Raw genomic sequence first — 16,186 nt, forward strand, 5'->3', positions numbered from 1 at the left:
GCTGGGCACCCACGGTGGGGCAAGTCTTGAGACAAGCACAGTTTTCTGCATAGTGAGCTGAACTTCCCAGTTCGCACTTCTTAAAGTGCAGCTGCTTTGAGCACTTAAATGGGAACTCCTCTGACTTGGACAGCTGGACTATCATGTATATCATTATGTTTACAATCAGTGGTTGGGAAAGAATTAAGAGGAAAAGAAAAGAGAGATTAGTTCAGATAAATGAAATACAGAGCAAGCTGCTTCCCACTCAGTTCAGACTCTCTGCAGGGAATTGCCTCACTGCAAAGGATGTCTCCCAGCTTCCTTCTCACTCATCTTCCTTATGAGATAGTTTCCCTCCCCTAGTGCAAGGATGTCTTTGTAGCCTCCTGCCGTCTGGGATATCCTACTTCAGTGTATTGCTTAAATGGCGTTTTTGCCTTATGACTTAACACCTACTTTTATTCATTGTGAAATGATTTTATATGCTTTTTAGGAAATGTGACAGGCAGTGTATTATCCACTGTCATCTTTATTTACTCCCATAAAGCATTATGGAATACAGTTAGTATGTGACATTCAGAACACTGTATAATACTGCATTGTATTGCATTGCAACATGGGACAGGTCAGTGCCTTGAAAAAGGCACTGCCTTTTCCTTTGCCAACATCTTTTCTCCAGTGTTTTTTTTCCTGACTTTCCCCATGACCAGTGTCTGGTTTCCACAAGTTCCCCCAGTGTATCTGATGATGATAACACTTGTCTGCTTGGAAAGGTCTTGTCATTTAAGTCTCACATCTTAGGTGCTACAAGAAGTACAGGAATAGTTAACATCTCCTCAAGCTGTTTCCAGATGCTTGACGATTCATGAGGGGCCAACCTCCAGAGACCGAGTTTGGGTTGACTGTGTTCCCATATCTATCTAAACCAGTTAACTCTGCAAAATCCCACTGAAAATACCCTTGGAAAACTATAGTGCTTTTGGCTCCAGTCCTGGCTACACCACTCCAGGATGTCACTGAGCATGTGGGGAGAGGGGTAAGAGGGAATCAAGCTGTTTCAGAGCTGCTGAAGAGTCTGCTCCAGTGTCAGGTGACCGCTCTGAGTGGCTTTGCATTTCATCCCGTGTGAGTTATAGAAACAGTATTTATGGCCATTCTCATAAAACATACTTCCTTCCTTTGTGGAAAAGGCATATCTCATACTGTAATATTTTTATATCCCCTATTTTACTATACTGAGCATTGTCTCCCATGCTTCTTTCCAGCCTTTCCTCTATAATGACTTTATAATTACTGCATGTACCATGATAGAAATAACAAGTCACTGTGCTTTGATTTTTAAACCTTTTAACACATGCAGCTTTATTTCTCCATTTACCTGTTCAACCTGGGTACTGCAGAGCTGCGCCAGCCATTACATTTCAGCACTGATCTTGGTCAGCTGTGATTGGCTTTCTGGCAGAGCACCCCAGTCTGTGGGATTCAGAATTTAAGTTAAATGAAAAGCTGTGACAAAGCCTATCTTCTTGGAGTACAAGAACACTGGTAATATACTTTCTCAGTGAGTATGCTCAGTAAAGTGCACAGATTTTTTGTTTGGGGGTATATATATGAGAGCACATTAAAAAGGCACTGTCCCTAGCACTATAATTTCAGCAGCTGACTACTCCAGAGTAAAGCCTGTACTCGGACTGGCTGGGTAGAGGGAACCTTTCCCTCAGAAGTATGAACTACATTGAACCACACAGTGAAGTGCATGCTGATAGTGGGAAAATGGCAAGAGTCTGCTGTCCAAGAAAGAAGAGCCAAGTACTCTAAGGTATAGGATGCGTTCTGCCAGGTTTTATTGCAGTAACTTTTGTTCTAACTTAGGGAACAGTTGTTTCATTCAAAAGTGCAGAATTTGCTTTCATCAAAACTGTTTTATTTTTACCCCATTTCTTGGACATTTTGGACATAGTCCTCTGAAATACCTTGTCCTCCTGGGTGTACTGGGTGTTTTCAGAGTCCAAAGTCCTCAGCATTTCAGTAGGAACTCAGTAGTGTTGGCTGGACATTTTGTTTCATCCCAGATTAGGGGAAAAGAAAACCCAGAGCCATCTTTTTTTTTATTATTTCACCAGGAAAAAAAAAATAGAATAAAATAAAATAGAAAACAGACTTGAGTGTAGATGTTCCTGATGAAAATTGCAACAAAACTGATAGAAAGGTGGTCTTTATTTTCACTGAATTGTCACTTTTCCAATGCAAATTGTTTGGTCAAAACAGAACAAAACAGAACTGCCTAGTTCTGCACTTTGTGAACTGTGGAGTCAGGGCTGTATTTGCATAGAAATGGTGGCTCAGGGTGTGTGAATATTTCATCTTGAAGGAAGGCATCTTAGAAAGATGTCACAAATAGATTTTTGGAGATAATTTTTACAGGAAACATGGACTTTTATCTTACAAGTTTCAGGTTGTTTGGAAGCTAGAATTATTACCCTGTCAGAAGGGTACAATGAACTGTTGACACACAACCATGCTTTGCTTGCAGCTAACATGCAGGGAGGTATTTACAGCCAGGAACCAGTGAAAAGCAACCTGAAAAACAGACATTCTTACCATGAAGTTTGTACCATTTCTCTGGGTTCTTGTTTTCCATGAGCATTTATGAAACAAATATATTTCTTTTATATAAAGAGCTTAGAAAGCTTCAGTCAAACATTAGATGTTATTTTAGGAGAGAAAACTTTATTGTGTGTGACAGATGGCTGTGGCTGGTTGCTTACTTTGGTTTTGTATTTCCAACGTCCATAGAGTAACTTGGTGGGAGAAATTTTTCCCCCATTTGCTCTTCTCAGTAGCCAAATTCAGGAGAAGGGTCCAATTTTATATTTCTGTTGCTTGTATTGGAACTGGAGGTTTACCTGACATTCGGCAGAGTACTGGGGGTGATTAGGATACCAGAGTTTAGGTGTTTACATGAAAGCAAGTGTCCAAGTTGTGTAGTTAGAAATTTGGTCAATGCAGTTGGGTGACTGACTCTGGACCTGCCCGGGTGTAGCTCCCACCAGCTATGTTGAGAAGGGGCTCAGCATGAGACAGCACCACTTCCACGGGACTTCTGCTGGGGGCTGCTGGGTCTGCTGCTGGGCCTCCCTGTCGTAGGGGATACCAGCCAGGAAACTGTACTGTGTCTTAAATGGTGTTAGACATCTCTCTGTAACTGAACTGAGCCCTAGACCCCGACACAGCACATGGGGAACACAGATAGCTGTCTCACAGGTGGAGGCTCAGATCTGAGTGTCTTAATTAGGAAGTGAACTGCGTGTTGCCTTGGAGCCTTCTGATCCCAGAAATTTCACCACACTAAAGTTGTCAATGCACAAAAAACATAGTAGTTTTGCAGTTCTTTCATGGTGGGAGCCAAATTCCAGTATCAGTAACAGCTGGGCAATGTGAGTGCATGGTGCAACTGAGAAGTCATTTTGACTTTTAGAGAGCTGGGTCTTGCCACAGTTCCTGTTATCCTTGGAGCCAGGGGTTTACAGCAGCTGAGGTTTTACCTTAGTATAAGTAAACTTTAGGAACAATTGAGTATTTGCTCAGGCAGAAGTTGTGGAATTTTAACTGAGTAAAGACTTGGCTATTTGTCTTGAAGTTACTCAATAAGACGGTCGTTGTGACAGTTTCTGACTTCAGTTACATCAGTGCAAGCATGGAGTAGCTATTTGTGTTAATGATCCATTTACATCAAATGATTCAGACCATATAAATAAAAGCAAAATGTGACCTAATCATGTTTGTGGGAGGAAATACTTAGGTACAATAAACAAACGTAGACTCACTTGCACGCACTTTCCTGCAGCCTTTTATTGGTGCTTTTTTGTTCAGAGGGCATCTCTCCCAGAGCACAAATTTGGAAAGCGGGGCTGTTTACCTTTTTACTTCACCCTGTTTCACTCATTGTTTTCAAGCTTGCACCTTTTATTAAAGTTTAAATTCTGTCTTAAAACCAAAATGGTGAGACGAAAATTATATAATCAATACCAATGTAAAAGTAATGATAAGTTTATTGTAAAATAGTCTATATAGTTGAATACTGTTGTTCTTATTGTTTATAGGTGGTTAAATTAAGAGAAAATACATTGTACTTCCTACTTAATAATAACTGCTCCTAGACCCAACTTGTTATAGACTTTAAATGCAAATAATTTGTGCTGTGTTATAAATTGTTGTCTTTTTTGCCTTCCTGTAACTGGAGCAACATACTAATTTCTACAAGTTGTGACTACTAACAGAGAGCAATCACCTCACAGACTTGTACCGAAAAGAAGAGACCATCAGCGTGGCAGGGAACGGCTGCATCCACAGTCCTCGCTTCCCCAGCAGTTACCCCAGGAACCTCCTGCTGACGTGGCGGCTCCACTCCCCAGAAAGCACCAGGATCCAGCTGGCTTTTGATAATCAGTTTGGGCTGGAGGAGCCTGAAAATGATATCTGCAGGTGAGTGGTGAGTGGAATTTTGCAAAGGGCTCCTTAATACCACCTTCGAGCTTAAGGACGTGGCCACTGGCATGAGGCTGCAAACCGAAACCTGGGTATCTCTGGCGGGATCTAGGATGGCCCTGCTTGGAGGACAGACCTCCAAGGGTTCCTTCCTACCCAAATTGGTCTTTGAGTTTATAAATAAACTGAGCTGTCCTGGACTTGAAGCAGTTTTGTGAGGTTTTAGTCCTTCTATAATGTTTTAAGCACAAGGCACTTGTATGCTCAAATCCAGCTACCTAACAACTTAGGCACTACTTTCACAGGATTTTGTCCTCTATCACCTCTGTCATGTTTCAGCCAGGCAAAATCCATCTTTTTCAGTAGGTGGAAGGCCCTGGGAGGTTTGAGTGAGTAGGTATATGTTTATATTGGGTTGTGAGGGATGGAGAAGAATGCATCGAAAGATATAACTATGTTCTTCAAATTATTTATTTGACTTTATTGTTAGTCTTCAGTGGTACAGTTTTTTAAAAAACCTTTAAATATAGCTCCACAAACATCAGTGTACTCTGCATAGTGATATATCTAATAAAGTATACTCTACTGTATCCTGGTTGCTTTGGTTTCCCTTTTTGAGCAAAAGTGACCATAAACTCAGTTGATCTGGCAGATTAACCCGGGTAGATAAACTGCTTTGCATTAGCAGAGCACAGAGGTGCATCTTGCCAACATTTGCTAAAACAGTATAAATCCATGGAGTTTTTTGTCTATATTTCTTTTATTCAGCTATCTGTTCTCCTGGAGAGAGCAGGCTCAGGATTCCCGAGTGCTCTGAAGGGCAGATTGCTGTGATGCTACTTACATAAAATGCTCAAGTCTCAGCTTCCAGCTTTCTGCCTGATCATGCTGTTGCTTTTGCCTTATCTATGCACAGAACTGGGTTGTTAGGATTTCTGCACACCCAGCCTCTGCTTATCTTATCTTCTTTGTCAATTAATTTGCATTTATAGGGATTGGCAGCTCTGTGGGGCTTTACAAGGTAGAATTCTCTTTTTTTGTTTTGCTTTGTTAATTTTATATGTTACCAATAGAGAGAACATTTGCTTTCAATTTAGTAATAAAAGAAAGAAGCCTGAAACTGGCTCTCCTTCCCTGCGCCTTGATGGTCTTGGCAGCTGCAGCTCTGGTCTGGTGCTGTTGCTCCGAGATCAGCAGTAGAGTCAGTAATGACAGTTACCTCCCAGCACCGCAAACACTTTCCCAGATTGAGAGCCTAATGCATACAGAAGCGGCCTGTTAGTATTTACATAGTGGATAAACTGTGGCTGACCTTAAAGCATTGCAACTTTGAAACAGAGGGCTAATTTACTGTGGAAAATAGATGAAGTATTTTCTGTCAAGAGCCATTAAAGGTGGTGGCATGGTGAGGGGAAGTCAAGCTGTTACCAGCATTATGAGTTGGGACTGTCTTGGAATATAGTCTGCCAGCTTTTTCCAGAGCAGCTAGTTTAGGATGCAGAGAGAAGCAAAGACCTTCCATCATCCATAGTGTCTATAGAAGCTGGAGAAATACCACATTCTTTTCTGCAATAAAGCTTTCCCTGGTGTTCCTGGAAGACCTTTATTTGCGTAGTATTACTTCCAGAGTGAGGAATTTCCCGGGCAGACAGCTCGTGATGGCTTTAAGCCTGTTAAGTACTGTGTGCATAGTTAGATTTTTTTGCTAATGCTCAATATGTTTTTCAAAACTAGGTCCTTTCTGCAACTTCAGTCTCTGACAATCCCTGCAGTGCTGCTTTAGAGAGACAGCGAGGCATGTTTTAATTGAAATGAATGCTGAGAGCTGAGGATGTACTTGAATGGGGTGCATATTGGATGAGTAATTCAGGACCTCTGCACCTTACCTTCCTTTTGTACTTGCTTTTGACCTTACACATTTTTTACAGAAACTTCCTAGTGTTTTCTTTCAATTTTTCATTAATGCTGATTATTGTAATTTGCATACTATTAAGACTGAACTGACTGAAATTCATTCAGGCTGAGGAATGAAAGGGTATACTTTAGCAGAGCTGTTTCAGAAAGAGGGGAAATATTCAAGGATTTACCGAATTTTCTAGAATTGCCATTAGCATTTCCCCAGGCACTTGATAAGAGATGATTCTGAAAAGCAATTAAATTACCGAGCTTCTGAGGCTCTTCGGATGCACAGAAGCAACTGAGATTGCACCTACTTCCATGATCATTGCAGCAAAGCCTCTTCTGTTGAAAGCAGAAATAATCCCTGACAGCCATGGATTTGCCCCATTTTTTCCAACAGTTAGTCTGGCTCCCAGCCTCAAAAAGTAGAGGCTGGTCAATTTTCACCAAAGCCTACAAGGCTTATACTCAAAACCCAGAAACCCCTCATGTTATGATAAGCGTTCACTGGCTGTCATGCTGCCCAGGGTCAGTGGTGGTGGATGCTCATGTGGGCAGTGGGGAGCTCTGCCTGGGTACCATGTCCATCACCATGAGGGAGTGGGAGCAGAGGACAGTAGAGACACCCTGAGACAAGTTTACCTCTGTCTGGAACTAAACTTTGTAGTCTTACAAAAATGTATGTTTCAGCAGAGTTTGGGCAGATTTAAGTGATTTGGTTATGGCAAATCTGTTATTTTCTGTTCTGTGCAATTTGAGGTTGGTGAATATAAAAGCAGCAGTGCTGATATTCTCAAGCCACATAGTACTTGCATTTTTTTCACATGGCCTCTCAGCAGAAAAAGAAAAGCAGGTCTGTTATTTACAGAGCTATTCCGCTTCCACAACTGGGTTGGGAGGCAGGCGCCTGGCCCACAGACTAGGGGGTGGGGAGCAGCACATTTCTAGTAAGAATCTGTTAAAAGTCTTAAACAGCTTCTTTGGAGGGAGCACAGGCTTTGATAATAAAAACCTTTCCTCGTAAAGACCTCCAAAGTTTTAGGGCTTAACTGTACTGTCGGGATGGCAGCTCTCTCCATCTCTCATTGCCTGTGCTCAACCTGCTTCTCTTGTCATCACTTCTCCCTCGCCAGCTGCAATTTTTGGGGCTTAATTCTGCCTCCACAGATATGAATAGACTGTTTTTCTCATAGACATAGTGAGATCAGGACTTTATTCTCTGGTTTCCTTATTCTCCAGCTCAAGAAATGAACCCAATAAATGACCCAAGCCAGCAAATACGCAGGCTGTGGCAGTGAATGCTGTCACTGTGTCCGCTCATCCCTAGGGTTTAGCGACTGCTGCTCCTGGCAGAGCCCTCTTTGGGCTGTGGCACAGGGCCCTGGCCAAGGTGTGGCCTTGCACAGGGCAAGACGTGCTGTTGCTTTTCCTCTGGTAACAGCACACAGGCTGAGAGTGAAGGAGTTGCTGCTGTAGCACGCAGAGTGCCAGCCTGCCCTTTTCTGGTTGAAAGCTTGAAACGGGTCTTTCCAAACCATCTAGCAGGAATACCCTGCCTCCTGCAAAGGAGGTCCTAAAAAGCACCTTTCAGCAGCATGCACTGCGCTGTGTCCCTCCAGCATCTCCCTTTGCTCCTGGCATGGCAGCAGCCCAGCTCCAGCCCTCTGACAGGCACAGCAGGCAGGAGCCGGTGGCTGCTGCTGCTGCAAGGAGTTGGGGGACCACCAGAAACTGCACAAGGACTTGCAGCTGCTCAGCTTGGGCAGCCTGCCTTAAATAATATTTTGTCAAGTCTCTAAATTATTTATCTACCAGATGAAATGCAATGTGTATGTTTACTGTGTACTAAGCACATGCAAGTGCCTCTCATTGCTATTTTAGCATGGTAGAAAATACTGTCTGTCACGTTCCAGGAGCCCAAAAATCAGCCATTTGAGCACGTGGGCAGTAGCTTGCAGCTCAGTGTATGTTGTGCTACACATGCATGTCCACCACTTGTAATAATTAGTCTGATGTTTTGCAGTGGAGAATGGGGGAGAGTTGTCTTTGTGTCCCCAGCTGTGCTCCTGTCTATTTGCAGCCATCTTTTGTAGCCAGTTAGCAAAACCTAATCCTTCAAACTGCTTCCCAGGTATGACTTTGTGGAAGTGGAAGATGTGTCAGAGACCAGCACAGTTATACGAGGACGGTGGTGTGGACACAAGGAAGTACCTCCAAGAATAACATCAAGAACAAATCAGATAAAGATAACCTTCAAATCCGATGACTACTTTGTGGCTAAACCTGGATTCAAGATTTGTTACTCCCTTGTGGTAAGTCACCTAGCTGTGTCACGGGTGAGAGACAGATTGTAGTGTAAAAAAGCATCAGTACGTGAAGACTGGATGGCGTAGCTAACAGCATTGGATCAAAACACTAATTGGCTGAAAGTATTTTCATTCCAGCAACTACATTAATACAGATCAAAGTATTTTTGACATCCTGTCATTAAATATAAAATAAAGTTAAGTCCAGGCTAAGGTTTACACTAATAACGTGTTTCAGAAGCACTAACACTTTCTGAACTGAGGCTGCACTGCCAGTGCCTTGACAGATGCTGCAGAAACAGCAAAGAAATGGCTGCTCTATGAACTCCTTTATGTTCATTTGAGGTCAAATAAAAATATCTTGAGGGGTTATGGCTGTGATTCTGAGTTAGATGCAGAGCAATTTATTCTACATGCAATAAAATTTTACATACAAGACAACGTGCTAAGTCATAGGCTGTATTTTTAACCGTGTATAAACATGCCTCTTTGTGTATGCAGTGGTATTAGCAGTGTATCATGTACTGTTTCAATGAGATGAAAACCTCCTGGTTTTTTATTTTGGTTTTGTCTTTAGGGAGCAGGAATGCTCATTCCTCTAAGTCGATTTTGATACAAATATGTATTCCTTTGTATTGTTCTGATTAATATTATAATGCTTTTGGTGCAGTATAGCTTGAAAGAGGCAGATTTTGCAAACAGTTAGGAAATGGTAAGCATTAATTTATTATACTGTCATCATTATATTTTCATATCCATCACACTTCTTACTCCCTTTTTATTTAATCCACTGTTATTTAACAAGAATAAGAAAGCCTGTAATAGCAATAATGTTAATGCTGTAACAGGAGAGATCCACTGTTTGAGTCATTTCACTTCAACCTCTCAGCTTTGCATGCATGTATGCCTATGTATGCTAAAAAGAGTCCACAAACAGCACATTGTCAAGACAGCCCTAAAGCTATAAAGATTGTGCTCCCTTGCATTTAAATTGTTAGACTTCTAGTGGAGTAAGGCATTGCACTGTGAGTAAATCCTGAACTCTAATTTACTCTAATTTGGAGGTAATCTACTAAAACTAAAATTTAAGCAGAACAATCTATGAAAGATCACTGGGCATGAAAATGAGACAGTGAAGCAGTCTCTCTTTACGCTACTCGTATTTCAGTGCAGCCACAAAAACTCTGCTGCATTTAGCAAGCTTTATTCCAGACCATGTACAGCTAGTCTGATAGTATTAGGCTTTCCAAAAATGAACGTTATCACCCAAAACACAGGACTCTCTGCACTAGAAAGCTCAAAAAAGGCTACTGTGTTTATCTAATGTCAAAACTATGAGTAAACAGAGAATTTTACAGACTAGCAGATCTATTCAGAAGAATACTCTCCAAGTGCACCCTCTGAATGAAATACTATTTTATTTCCGAGAAGAGAACTGCACAGGTGATTAGTGGCATTTGCAAGATGGGGGATGATCTTAGCTGGTCTTCAGATTCCAAACTGTCCAACATAAAACTGGAGGTTTAATATTCAGCAGAGTCAGCCCTTGTTCTATAGTCCCCACAGTCACTTAGAGCTCAGTTCATAGATATGCTGAGCACTGCTGACCCCTGAAGGTTGAACTCACTGTGCATTTCTAGGCGGCAAACCAAGGAGCATTAATGAAGCATGCAAAAACATATGGTATTTTCTATCAGATGACATGAAAGACCTTTACATTGCTTTTTTTCTTTCCTTTATAATCTTCTGCAAGTCAAGGCTACTTCTGGGGGCTTTCTTGGAAAATGGTGCACAAGATACGTGCAAATCTTTAGCTCACTTTTTTTTTTTCTTTATATTTGGGGTTTGGATCTGCATGGCGGTTGTTTATTTGTATACCAGACTCTGACTGATAATTTTCCAGAGAAAACTGAAGCAAGCAATTTGGAGAGTTCTCTTGAGTTTATTGATCAGATGCATCTCCTGAGCATGGTGCCAGAATGGCTGGGTGAATTTCTCCCTGTTATATATGTAGCCAAACAGCCTCGCAGCCTCGCTCTCTGGCCTTGTCATTTATGAATCTTCAAGGAAGTCGGTTAAGATCACTTCATTTGATGCAGATCAAGTTTTACTTAGTTCAGCATTCTGCATGAGGCACAAATGAGGCACCGCAGAGCATAGCAGAAACATACTTCATTATCTTCATGTACTTGTGTTTTTGCATTAACTTAACGTTTCAGTACCATTTAGAGAAACAAGAAGGGATTTTTTTTTTCCAGAGAAGATAAAAATTTAGACTTGCATCCATGAAAGCCATGTTTGCCCTTGTGAAACAAGGCATGCAAAGTAAGCAACCCACATAAGATGGAGGGGCTCAGTCACTCGGGGTGGTGGGATTAGAATTCAATGTTCCTCTGGAACATTAGACTGAAAAAAAAATCCAAAGATGATCTTTAACAGGAGAAGGCTGAAAGCCGTATCAATGTGTGGGAGTAATTAACTGTCCCAGTATAAGGTTGAGGACAATGAGCAAGGGAGCAGATCTGTGAAATAAAGTCTGAGCATCTGAACACAGCATTTAGCAACCTTTGCTTGCCAAGGCTGCCTCCCTCACCTTCTCTGTCTTCCTCATACTCTCCCCACATCCTCTGCCTCTTGGCACCTCTGCTTGTGCCTGCCTCTCCGTGGGTCTAAGGGACTAGGAAGTCTGGAGGAGGAACAGCGAGGGTGATTTTGGAGAGAAGGGTCAGTTTCAACACGTTGCTGCTTGTTACCTGTCCCTGAACCACTCTTTCCTCATGAAGCCATAGGACTCCCTGGGAGTGGGAGCTCCAGGGTGGAGCTGACTCCAGGAGCTTATTAGTGACTTGAGTGTGCCCCACCACTTATCCCAAGTTGAATAAGAATCAAAAATGTCCTAATGTGGCTGGAAAAGTCACTCCTACTCTATGCTATCTGTGACAGTGCGGGAGTAGGAGTAGGCAAGTATGTGCAGCTGGTAACTGGTGTCTACGGACATTTCACACTCAAAGCCCCCAGTCATAGCTGTACAGATTGTTGGCTTAGCCTGAATATCCACACAGAGAAATGTCTCCCCTGAACCTCTTTAAAAATTGTCTTTTCCTTCAAGCTTCACAGAACTAGAGCAAAATGGTCTGGAGCAAGCCCTGGACAGCTATTAGGCATGAGCCTCACTTAGCTGCAGATTTTTTTGAAATTCCTCCCTGCCATTATCACTTAAAGTGCTTATTTCTGAAATATTTTTTTACTTTTCTCGATTGTGTTGCATTAGAAACTTTATAGAAGGCACTGAGGTATTCCAATCTTTTTTTCTCACACATTATATAATTTCTTACTCTAAGGACATAGTGTTTCACAACAAACACTGTAGAAATGTGGGATACGGAGGAAGATAAGTCATCTTAGGCTACTTACACAGTTGCTAGAAGGGAGGTGCTCACGGTCAGGAGAGAGGCCCCAGGGTTGCACACCTTAAAGTAGGTGATGTGAATATTCCGTATTGCCACAAATGTTAATTTTCCTTCTACCACTGCTTGCAGTGAAGTTACCTCAACTGAGGGATCTTGCATGTAGCAAGTAAGTATTCAATAATTACTAAAAATAGTGCCTCAATTATTTTGAGATGTAGGAATGTAAATTAAGTTACACTGTTACACATGGAAATAATCTTTGCTTGATTGAAGTAATTTTATACAATCCCCTTTTTCCTTCTGAAGTGAAGTTTTCCGATGTCCTAATTTGAGAAGGGAATGTTAACAAGTTTGGACCCCACGTTTTACAAGGACATTTGCATGGACATTTACTAAAATAATCTATGAACTTGTTCAGGAACGTGTTCCAACAATAAAGGTGAATGTTTTGAATTAAAATACCCAACCCTGCATCTAATTTCATTTTAATGAGACGACTAGAAAATGTTGAATTCCATTTGCTAATTAAAACCACTATTTTAAGTTTATTGCAAAAGTCACATATATGTTATATGGTTATAACAGTAAATTGTTATTGCCTTGCTAATTGTTTCACTAATCCTAAATGAAATCCATATTTGGGAACTTTGGCTGAAATCATTATTGGAAACAAGGGCTTTGAGAAAGTTTGGAACCTATGTACATGTATATACACAAACATTCATACATACAAAGATATAAGGTTAAAAAATATTTACGTATATATCTATTTACATATATACAAATACATCTGTGCTTTTACCTCTCTTTTCTTTTTAATATAATTCATTGCTAGGAAATATCACATGACATTAGGAGCAATCTGTACTTCTTTGGGAACTGGAAACCAGCTATAGTGGACACGTGGTGCTAAACAGGAGAACATAAATACATTTGTCCCAGGATAACATTAAGTGTCAAAATGTGTATTAACGTGTTAGATCATGAGTAATTTTTGCTTGTTTGAAATGAATGAAGGAGCTATAAAGAAATTAATGGATTGCAGGGAGAACATCAGGGTTTGAACCAACATGCGGACTTCTACAGAGAACTAGCTTTCTGCTAAACATCCAGGCTATAGGTCTCTACCACTCATGTGATCAGAAAAAGAACAATGGTCACAAACTGGGGAAAGACACCACAGGCAGTCTAACAAAATTTTATTACTTGCCCATGCAAAAAATGTTGATCAATCAAATTTAGTTCAAATACTAGACTTAAAACTCTCTGATACTTGCCTGTTAAGCTCACAAGAAAACACGAGAAATTCAAATCACAATGAGAATATGAAAATAGGCAGAATAAGAACCTGGTCCTGATATTTGTAGTCTCACAGACAGTCCCTCTGAATTAAGCGACTGGCTCCCTGTGTTTTAGCAGATTTGTTTGCACAAGTGATGCAGCACAAGGCTGCAGGTTTTTTAAATAGTCAACAAATAAACTTCCTTGTAAGAGTTCACATGATTGCAAGAAGATTCAACCACCATTGTGAATACAGATCCATAAAGACCATAAAGGATGATTGATTCTTTATCACAGTCCACAGAGCTGAATCCAGCCCAGGAGCTGCATGAGTCTTTGCTGCTGTGCTTCTATTTTAGCTTGTCACTTCTTTCACAGAAGAGACATTTTATTTCTGTCTCCAAGACAAAATATTCTGCCTGAAAACCCATATAATATAACTTATGTGACAACAGGCATGATAACGGTGCATGAACACCTTCCCTGCTTTTACATAATCCACAGAAGGAATCCCAGTAAATTGCTGGGGGTACAGAAGGAGAGGAATGGGGCGGGGGGAATGTCTTGATAATAAAGTGGTTGAACATTAAATAGATCTCACAGTGAAGAAGCAAGAACTTACATGTGGAAGCTTTATCAGTTGTTCTTCTGCTACTCTTTCTCTGATTTCAATTGTGATTGCCTGTCTATGCTAGACAGAAAAGATTTTTTATAAATACTACCCATGTGCAAAACTCATAACAATCTATATGATGAAACTTCTATTTTTTATGTTCTGACAGAAAACTATTTTCTGTGTTTTTTGCTCAAGGCGTATCATCCTCTTAAAATTATCAGCCAGAGGCTCATCTTCCAGGAGAAGTAATTAAGTCCGTTCTAATTAGATAAAACTTGCTCAAAATCTTTAACATTCTTTCCCTAAATTTACATAAGCAGAAGATTTAAGAGATTATCTATGCATTTGGTTTTTTTTTTTACTTTGGAAGGTGTTATAATGTTTTAAAAAGCAACATAAAATGACAGCATATTAAAAAGAGAGATTGTGCCTCAGTACATCTTGAGACATGGAGTATCTCAGAGTAATTTTATAGGGGAGGAGCAACGCTTTCCATTACCTGAGAGTCCAGCAAACCTTGATCTGATGCTTAACTGTCCTTCAAGCAGGGTTTGATGAAGAAACAAAAGTGGTAGACAAGCCAAGCAGTGTGGAAGGCAGGAACCTTCCAGTTCTCCCAGCACTCAGAGCAGAACAAAAGGTAGTGAAGGATACGAAAAGAAGCAAAACTGGGGGTCAGATAGCTCAGCAATAAGGAAGTTGATGAAGCTGATGTACCTGTGTTGAGAAGGCATGTCTGGACGAGCAGTTTCCCAGGCAGCATTGAGTGCTCCAGGGGCAGCAGAAGATCCTAATTAAAAGATTCATTCCAACGTTTGCATCTAACCAAGAGCTATTTCTCCCTCCAACCTCCTATTACACCTTCCAAAACGCCAAACCTTTACTGCTTACCTCCTAAGTCTTGCCCATACCATCTCCTCTGGTGGAAAACCTCGCAGGTTTTCAGGCCTATCACCTACCAGCAGAATGAAGTGTTTGAGTCAGAGGGAGCCTGGGGGCCGCTGCCAAAGCTATGACCTGACATGGCCCAGCACTTGATGGTCAGTTGTCCCAGTTTTACCTTGATTGTGGTCTAATGTCATACTTCTCTTGGCAGGTCTCTTCTGAAGGTTGATCCCCCTTCCATGTTTACTCCTGTTGTCCCAGACACAAGGATTGGTCCCAATCCTACTACTATGTGACTCTCTAAATTTTAAATTTCATTAGGAGTCTCCCTGTCTTGTGTCCTAATATCTAAAGCCATTTTTTAAGTGAGAGATTATACTGATAAGAGAGTGATGAACAAAAGTAAATTTCAGGGGGAAGGGGAATCACCTACCAACTTGGCATCAGAAGATGCTACAAGTACAGAGAGAAGGACTGATACAGGATCATCCAGGAATGGCAATGAAACGGCAGCAGCATCAAAGGCAAGGGAGGAGACTTGTGTGTAGTCCAACTTCAGAAATAAAGGTAATTGTGGGTAAACAAAGCACACACAGTGAAAGAGGCAAGTCCACAGAGAAAGAGAAGGAAGTAGAAATGCCAAAAGACAATGTTCAGAGAGGCAGAAGACCCAAACAAGCAAAGATTCTTGAAAGCTGAAAGGAAAAATAAAAAAGCCAAAGGACAGAGAAGGTATGGCTGACAATATCAAACTTAGCAGATACATTGTGAAAGATGAGGAAGAAGAGACCTTCGATTATTACCAGGAAGTTGTCCACGTGTCACTTGTTCATTACAGTATTTTCGTTTGGACTGAAGAAGGGTGAATGGCAATTAAGGAGATGTTTTTAATAAGGGAATAAAAGGAAGGACAAGGGAATGAAAGGAGGGAGGGATTTGTGTAAACCAGAGGAGTTGTGGTGGCACAGTTAGGAAGGAAAGGAGGCAGATGAATTGAAGATTTTAAACAGTGGACCTGGAATAGGAAAGGCTGGGTCTAGGAGTGGAGTCATGGATTGGGTAGAAAGCAGGGCAAAAATAGGGCCATATCAATACATCAGCCTCTTTTTGCAAGACCTCTGACTCTGAACTTGAGGAGTAGCAGGGCTGGATTTGGGCATGTCTCCAAGGTGAAAAGAGTCAGCTGGAAACATGGGTGAGGAACTGAGTTATGGCCAGGGAAATAACAGACCTTCTGGCAAGGAAGATAGCAAAATCAGAAGCAGCAGGACCCAGTAAGCACACAGAAGCTCCTGGAAGTTGTCAGACTTCAACTGATA

General features: G+C 41.2%; 1 protein-coding gene across 2 annotated transcripts in view; it reads left to right on the forward strand.

The window, feature by feature from the left end:
- The window catches only part of PDGFD (platelet derived growth factor D), a 143,029-nt gene that overhangs the window by 76,866 nt on the left and 49,977 nt on the right, over window positions 1-16,186 (forward strand). The window contains exons 2-3 of one of the 2 annotated variants that reach the window (XM_064441294.1): window positions 4,281-4,467; window positions 8,501-8,681. In XM_064441294.1, coding sequence (XP_064297364.1) covers window positions 4,281-4,467; window positions 8,501-8,681 — 368 coding nt within the window. Of the gene's footprint in view, window positions 1-4,262; window positions 4,468-8,500; window positions 8,682-16,186 lie in introns of both variants that reach the window. The other variant, XM_064441293.1, reaches the window with a different exon arrangement.

The sequence above is a fragment of the Phalacrocorax carbo genome, chromosome 1 (assembly GCF_963921805.1).
Source record: "Phalacrocorax carbo chromosome 1, bPhaCar2.1, whole genome shotgun sequence".
Classification (NCBI taxonomy): Eukaryota; Metazoa; Chordata; class Aves; order Suliformes; family Phalacrocoracidae; genus Phalacrocorax; species Phalacrocorax carbo.